Source organism: Rhododendron vialii, chromosome 9a (assembly GCF_030253575.1).
Source record: "Rhododendron vialii isolate Sample 1 chromosome 9a, ASM3025357v1".
Taxonomy (NCBI): Eukaryota; Viridiplantae; Streptophyta; class Magnoliopsida; order Ericales; family Ericaceae; genus Rhododendron; species Rhododendron vialii.
The window spans coordinates 26,009,439-26,018,170 of NC_080565.1; the positions used below are offsets into that span (position 1 = coordinate 26,009,439).

An 8,732-nucleotide genomic window follows, 5' to 3' on the forward strand; every position below is an offset into this window, starting at 1 on the left:
TCAACCCCTATATATGGTTCAGAAAGAGCCGTCCACCCCCTGCCGGATAATCAACGACCCTTACACTTTGAGTTTTTTTGCAATCACAGGAGGCACGTGTCGTGCATCATACGGGTCAGACTATTTGACTTGACGACTGTATATATTGGAACTCCCCAAAAACCCACCATTTATCAACTCTTTCTTTATTTCCAACAACCCCCCCTGCACACACACTATCTCTCTCTCTCTCTCTCTCTCTCTCTCTCTCTCTCTCTCTCTCTCTCTCTCCCTTTTTTTATTCTTACCCCTTTCCCCATTTACATTCTCTGGTCTAATTAGCCACTCTCTCTCCCTCTTTTTTCCATCTCTCCTCTCCCTCTGTGTGTGTGTGCAGCTTTCAGATATGGCAGTTTCACCTACAACCTCTACATGCTTAGAGCTAACAATATCCATGCCAGGCTCTGCCGCATCCCACCTTCCTTCCTCTGGTAATTAATCAACCAACCACCTCTCTCTCTCTCTCTCTCTCTCTCTCTCTCTCTCTCTCAGAGTTTGTGTGTGTGTGCGCTATTTGACCAGTGACCAACTTTCAACTTCTAATCTTGATGCTTTTTGGGGTTTGAAAACATATTTCATGTGTATGTATTATCTTGTATTCTTGTGGAAATTTTCCCTTCGCATATGACTTCTGTATTCTCTACCCCCTTTTACTAATATACTCGTATCAGTACCATTCTAGATGTAAACACACATGATCTTCTTTCTCTCTAGGATTTCTTGCATGGCACTTCAAACAAGTCAAAAGTTAATTTTCCTCTATTCTCCTCTTTCATTTTGGTGTTCTTATATATTCTCCCCCTCTTAAGTATCTTTTTTTTTTTTGTTTTTTTGTTGATTGGTTTAGATTTTGCAAGTAGCAGCAGTCGTAGAAGAGTATCGTACTCTCCTAGGCTCTCTCAACGCTTCTCTTTTCCTATTGTTCCGATTTCATTTTTTATCCCTGTGATCAATGAAATCCTCTCTGCCGTTCCAAAAAGAAAAAAAGTTGATGATCACCCAGATTATGATGATTTTATGAATAAGGTTTATTGATTCTGTTACATCTTATGTTGTTTTGTGGGTTGTGGATCTATGCAAATAAAGAACAAGGGGCTGGGCAGGGCGTGATGAGAAATTTGGACATAAATCAAGTGCCTTCAGAAGAAGATTGCTGGACGGGTGTAAGCGTGGAAATAATGGATGATTACGATGACGGAAACAACAAAGGCGGTGGACCTCCTCGGAAGAAACTCCGTCTCACCAAAGAACAGTCTCGTCTCCTTGAAGAGAGCTTCAGACAAAATCACACCTTGAATCCTGTATGCCAACCCCCCCCTTCTCTCTCTCTCCATAATATTGACAGAAGTTATGTGACAAAATAATGTGGCAGTCAAATTATTCGACAAAAAATCTTGTTCAAATTATTGGTGACTAAAGGATTTCGTTTCAAATTTAAAGAATTCCAAGAAGATTCGATAAGTTCAAAATCTTTCGGCCCAAAGGGGCAATATTAACACAAAAAAAAAGTTGAATACAAATTATAAATTGAGTTAAGTGTTAAGATCATCCAAACTCATCTAGAGTGTAAATCAGATACCCCCACAAATATTAAAATTCACAGTGGGCGAAGATTAAATTTTTTTTTAAACCACAAATATATTACTCCTACCTAAAATTTATCGAAGATATTTGCAAAATGTAGGATTATATGCATAATACATATAGACATATACAATTTTTGTGCATCTGTATTAATTTCAAAAGGCAAATTTTTAGAAACTTTTATTGATGCATACAATCTTAAAATGAGGGTTATGATATTTTTTTCAAAATTGGATGGACAGATGTAAGATATTTAACAACCAAAAAACTACTATGATTCTGAAGAATTTTTTAAAATTTTGGGTATGACGGTGTCCCGCGTGCATCCTCCTCTTCATCTTTGGTTGAATTTATACTCTACATTTGTCTTGTGGACATATTTTTCCTATGGTTTATTTCTTAATATGTAAACTTATATTTTCCCAAAATAAATTGCATTCGTATCATCTCTTGACGGATATTTTTAGGGTGTGTTTCAAAAATTTCTTTCAATTCTTGGATTCTAGAGAAAGAGAAGGAAAAATTTAAAAACAAGTTCAACTTTTTCTCCAATTTTTTCTTAACATTTCCTCTAATTTCTCTTTATAATTTTCTCTTCGTTTTCCTCAAGTTTCAGCCTTAGGCTTATACGGATTCATACAGGGATATTTAATCTACATATGCAGGGATTAATATTTTGCAACCTTATTTTATTTTTTTTTGGTTCATTTCTATCATCAGAAGCAAAAGGAGGCATTGGCAATGCAATTAAAGCTTAGGCCCCGACAAGTGGAGGTGTGGTTTCAAAACTGTCGAGCAAGGTACTTTTTTTTTCCCCCAACATTATAAAGTATAAATCAACGAGGGGTTAGCAGAAAAGATAGTAGGTTAGTCCACAGAAGGTTCAAAAGTTATCGATACCCTGAACGTCAAACGTTTCTGACGAGAGTCAAACCCTAGTCTTCCTTGTGGGAGGACCAGAAGATAACCGCTGGGCTACAAGCTTGTTAGCAAGGTACTCTATTTATTCAACGGTGCTACCCATCGATTTGTTTCGCCGCTCCCCCCACCGCAGCGCTCAAGCTTACCATCTGTCTCGGCAATTAATGGTCCAAATTTAAAAATAAAAAAAAAACCTCTTCAATCGAAAGAGTATTTTGGACAGTAAAATTGAGAGCGGTAGAGAGAGCTGTGAAACAGAGCGGTATGGTAGATTTTCTCCTGTTTATTACTACCAGTACTACATGTTTTTGTACCAAAATGATTTTGTTTTTGGGGTCCCTCCGTATCATGATGTTTTTTTTTTTTAACATCATTATGATGTTGGTGGTTAGGAATAACTATACAGTTACTACCTTTTCCGATTATGTTTATACGTGTCCAAAAATACATCATGCATGTATATAGAGAGAGATACAGACATGATACATGCAGATATATACCACAGAATATCACCAAGTATATATATATATATATATATATATATATATATATATATATATATATATATATATATATATATATGTAGTAGATATCTGAATCAGATTCTACCATGTTGACAAGTAAAGGGAATTCTTTTAGTCGCTTCCAAGGTCAATGATAGAACTGGCTAGGCTCATACCACATAGTAATTCATTAATTTTCTTCACCAATTATTAGATATATATATATATATAATATTTTTATACGAATGTTACGAACGACTCACATACAAAAAAGACGCGGCTCCACCGATCTTTTAGAGGGTTCAATCTAACCCTCTGAATCCAAAACATATAGCAAAATTTTATGTGTTTTTGCATATGATTTAATTTGTCTTTAATATCATAGACAGTGGATCGTTTGTATAAAGTCTAGGGTAGATCAATAAAATAAGTTAAGTTAGGCCAGATGAATTTTCAATCGAAATGGATATAGTTATATATTGCGCACAAAAAATATTTTGTCACCGCTGAGTTTAGCCGCCCCTACAATACAAATATTACGAGTTTGAAGTGAATTCAATGGGGTGTGTACGCGTATGTGCAAATAAAAGCATGTACTGTAGCACTTCTCGTTGTTTTGATTGAGTCGAACAATTTAAACTATTTGCAAATGGTTGTCTTTTGATTTGCCAGCCAATTCATGGAATTAAACAAGTGGAGGACCAACTTTTTCCAAGTCTCAATTGCTTATAATGTGGTATCTATTCATGGGGACAATCAAATGGATATGCAAATCCTGGTATACTGACACTACTACAATGTTGTTAAAAGATGACACTTAAAAAAGTGAAAAGATGTCAATTTTTGAAAAAACCGTAATTAAAAAGATTGCAATAGATAAATAATGTCAGTCATCTAAAAACCTGTGATATAATATGTTTATGATGTCACTTTCTAAAATAGTGATATAACTATTCTTTCTTTTTAATGTCAATTTCTTTTAAACTGTGATCTAATATATTTATGATGTCACTTTCTAAAATAGTGATATAATTATTCTTTCTTTTTAATGTCAGTTTCTTTTAAATTGTGATCTAATATATTTATGATGTCACTTTGGAAAATAATGACATAACTATTCTTTCTTTTTAATGTTAGTTTTCTCCTAAATTGTGATATAATATATTTACGATATCACTTTATAAAATAGTAACATAACTATTCTTTCTTTTTAATGTCAGTTTTTCCTTATAAGTGACATTGAAGAACAATTTTTTTTTTGTGTGGAGAAAACGGCCCCATCTATGAGCGTTGTTGCTTTGAAATCTCAAATCGAGAGCGAATTGTTACATATACTATCAGAGCTTGTATCAACTGAAAATGTGAGACAAAATTTCGACATCATACGAGGACGTGTGTTCCTAAGTGGGGGAGAATGTGACCCCCTACCCCTGGGGAGTTCCAGGTAGTGGTCAACCGGTTTGAGTACAGTTGGGACCCGTGCGAGGGGCTGTCGGATCGGTGACCAGAAGAGTCAACCGAGGGTAGTCCCACATCGCTTGGTGAAGTGTAAGTTGTGTGCTATAAATAATATATTGACATCCTATTTTGTACAAGGACTTTTAAAGCTATGAGGGTGCAAAAGCCAATTGAAACTTTATAGTTAAGCGTGCTCGCACTGGAGTAATCCTGGGATGGGTGACCTCATTGGGAGGTTTGATGGGGTTTGGTATACAAAGCGGACAATATTATACAGGGCGAGAGCGGATCGTTACAAAAGATGACGGCTTTAAAGCATTTTAATGACGTTTCACAACTGTCATCTTTTACTTTCAATTACATTTATAAACCGTCATCTTTATAGGTATTAATGATAGTTTCAAGCACTTTAATGGCATTTCACAATTGTCATCTTTAACTTTCAATTACGTTTTTAAAGCGTCATCTTTATAGATATTAATGACAGTTTCAAACCGTCATTTTAAGATTCAGACTTTTAATGACAACTCCATAGATAACAGTTTCAAAACTGTCATTTTTCATATTTAATGACACTTTTAAACTATCATCTTTTACGATTATTGTAGTAGCGTGAAAGGGACAAATATTATCAACTAGTTCATTAAATCACTAGCGGATTGTTTATATATTTGACTTCACATGAGCACCGGATTGGACAATATATTCAACGAGATTACGTATATTGTATTTGGTTAAAATTCTCACGGAATAGGTAAAATATACGTGAAATATATAATCTCAGCCGCAGTCATGCATGTGGTATACATTACAATGATATATAGTATTTCTCTACTATTGATCCGATGAGAGTACATATATACGTTAAAATTATATATTCTCATTATTAGTATCATAAAACAAATGAACGATCATAATCACGATATCTATCTCATGAACCGTCGTAGTTCTCTTTCATTAATTATGGTAGTATCATATCATATCCTATAGACGTCATTTGGAAGAATTTTTCCCTCATTAGCAATGTTGCAACTATTTAGACCAGCCGTGTTTTCAATCATGTGGGTGCATAATTTATACTTTCATTTAATTCTTGAGCATAATATAGTCATAATCGTTGACTTAAATAAACATTCTAATATTCCCCATCATATCTTGGTGAAATCGACATCTGATTTAGCGTATGGTGCAAGAAATTAAAGATAATGAATCCGGACGTGGTAACAACGTATGTACATGCACCATCACATTTTCGCAGGGATGTTTTCGTCATTTCCCGCGTGAACTAGTTAAGCGAATATGCGTGATACTATTAGCGTCGGTTATTCAATCGGGTGCTTTGTTCAACGGTTGTTTAGTAGCGCCTGCGTTGATTAATTTCTTTATTCGGTTGAATGAAATTAGGGTTGTTGAAATTCTTCTAACACGTGATAAAAAATTAAAAAAAAAAGAACCCCATATCGTAGCTAGTTTAATTAGTAACTAACATACCTTGTTTAATTTTTATTCGCTCATGGGGGTATATATGATTAATTTATTTCTTTAATTTCATCTTCCTTGACATATCGTAGCTAGTTTAATTACAATACCTTGTTTTTTTTTTTTTTGGTCACACTTTATACAGTAGCGGAGGTTAACATGGTGTTCGTATGTTAGTCACAAAGGGGTTCAGAGGCTGTCCATAGCCTTGAAATCCAAACCCGTCTCTCGTAGGGCTTGAACTTAGGCCTCCACTAGGAGGGACATGAGACAACCAACATTACCGTACCTTGTTCAACAAGTTGCAATATTATTATTTTTTTGATAGGCAACAACATTTTATTTGATAGGCAACAAGCTGCAATATTGATTCGATTGAAGCTTTGTGGAAATTATTAGTCCTTTTTGGGTAGTCATTTCAACATTTGAATGAAAAAACATATGTTTGCATGTACATAATTTTCATATATTATTGCACTTCTTTAGGTAAAATTTTAAAAATTTTACTCACCAAAATTTGTTATTTCCTACATAAAACTATGAGCACAACGTACGATCATAAAAGAACAAAACATAGGAATCGAAAGCAACTTACAAACAGAGTTATTGCCCATAATTCGGTTTCGAAATTACTGTGTTGTGTAGTTTTAAAACCTGTCAATAGCCACAAATCGTATTTTCCGCGGTTAATTTAACTATTTGTGAAAAATTAAATATTGCAGGAGCAAGCTAAAGCAGACGGAAATGGAGTGCAAGTACTTGAAGAGATGGTACGGGTCCCTGACCGAGCAAAACCGACGGCTGCAAAAGGAGGTGGAAGAACTGAGGGCCATGAAGGTGGGCCCGGCCGCCGTGATCTCGGCCCACAGCTGCGACCCTCCGCTGCCGGCATCCGCCCTGTCCATGTGCCCCCGCTGCGAGCGGATCACGGCCACCACTGACAAGGGCCCGACCAGCTGGGCCGCCGCCACCGCCACAACAACAACAAAGCCCCCGACGATGTCGTCTAAAGTGCCGCCCATGATGCGTCATCCCCGACATCCTTCGGCAGCTTGTTAAGACGGCTGAATAATTACCTGGCTGGCATTGGCAATGACCCATGTGAAAAAAGAAATTCACTTTTCGTTCTTAAATAAATGTCCGGACTGATAATCTAATCCTTTAAAAACATGTTTTTTTTGGTTCAAAAAATCCGGAAGGTGTTTTTTTTCAAATTTTTTGGACAAAAAGAATGTATCTATTTAAAGATCCAGGTTTGCGGGCCAGACATTTATTTAGGAACGGGAACTAATAAATGAAAATTTTAAGGAAAACATGTTCATAGTAATTGTCGTAGACCGTACTACTTAATTGGGATGCTTAATTATAAGGATACTACTATTACTGTATCTATGTTGATTAATTAATTTATTATTGTTTAATTAATTTATTCTTGTCGTACATTATATTCTCTTTATACACTTGATTAATTGCTGTTTCCAGTTCACTTTGCTGGCCAAATGGATTATATAATAACCTTTTCTTGTTTATAAATAGATTCATGTTCCTATGTTCCATCCATTGGGAAATCTAATTAGGATGAGAAATAGATACCCATTATTGTTCCAAAGACTCAATCTTTTTACTTTATTTATTTCAAAAAGCTCACAAATAAATATACATAATATTTAGATTTCAACTATGCCCAAGCTAAGGTTTGGAGAAAGAAGGTCTAGAAGAGATCCGCAGAGTTCTACACCTTTTTAATCAGAAATTCGGCAGAAACTGCCATTTTTGAAATACAATTGAAATTATATAGCTTTTTAATCAAATAAAAGCGGGGAAAACTACTCCACGATTTTCATTATACTACACTTCCTATGATGCAATAAGATGCATTTTAAGGATAGAGAGCAACCACCTTTATAGTGTACTCACTTTTGTATTGCCACTTCTTACGAACTTATTTATGTTAATACACTTCTCAATGATACGTAAATAAGACATTTCTGGTCTTTTATAAAGAAGATATGTCATACATCTATCAATCTCATTTATCAGTTGGGGCAACACAATCCTATTTCATTGCTACAAGTATGGATTACTGAAAAGAATAATACATGGATTTAAATGTTTCCCTTAAACCCTGAAATATTGCTTATTCAACGAGAATAATTGAAAGAAATTCTCTAAAGAGAGAATGAATTATGGGAGTATCTGATTGAGTTGTTATAATTTCATGGGTAGCGCAACACATGCACCGAAACTAAGTGGATTTACTTTTTGTCCCATACTTTTTTTTTTCCTCAGCAAAAGGAACTTTTATTAATTTCGAAGGGGTACATCGAGGAGAAAGAAAACATTACATAGAACTAAAAGCATAGAAAAATATCCAACCAGAGTTGGATAAAACACCTCATTTCTCCAATCTACACCTTCACTTTTCGAATCACATCCAAATAACCTCTGAAATCCTCCACTGTGTAAATCTTGATGTTGAACTTAGTCTTCATCCACATAGCTACTCTTGTTTTAACTAACTCCGCCACTTTTTGTCCCATACTCCCAAATACAAATTTTGGCAAAACTACAATTATGCATGTTAACTAAGGCCAAAAATTTCATGGTAAAGAAAAAATAAACCAAAAACCACAGCTGCGCTAGAGAAAAGAATAGAAGAAGTATCGGACTCCTTCATGCATGCTCCACTTGGCTAGGGGTATATAGCTCAGTCTGTACATAGAACTCAACAACCCTAGCTTCTTACTT

General features: G+C 35.2%; 1 protein-coding gene across 1 annotated transcript; it reads left to right on the top strand.

Moving 5' to 3' along the window:
• The first annotated feature begins 263 nt into the window (after positions 1–263).
• On the top strand, positions 264–7,285 carry LOC131301892 (homeobox-leucine zipper protein HOX3). Its single transcript, XM_058328395.1, has 4 exons — positions 264–470; positions 1,126–1,340; positions 2,344–2,423; positions 6,707–7,285. The coding sequence occupies exons 1-4, from the start codon at positions 386–388 to the stop codon at positions 7,041–7,043; spliced, it is 717 nt and encodes a 238-aa protein (XP_058184378.1). The 5' UTR covers positions 264–385; the 3' UTR covers positions 7,044–7,285.
• The last annotated feature ends 1,447 nt before the right edge of the window (positions 7,286–8,732 follow it).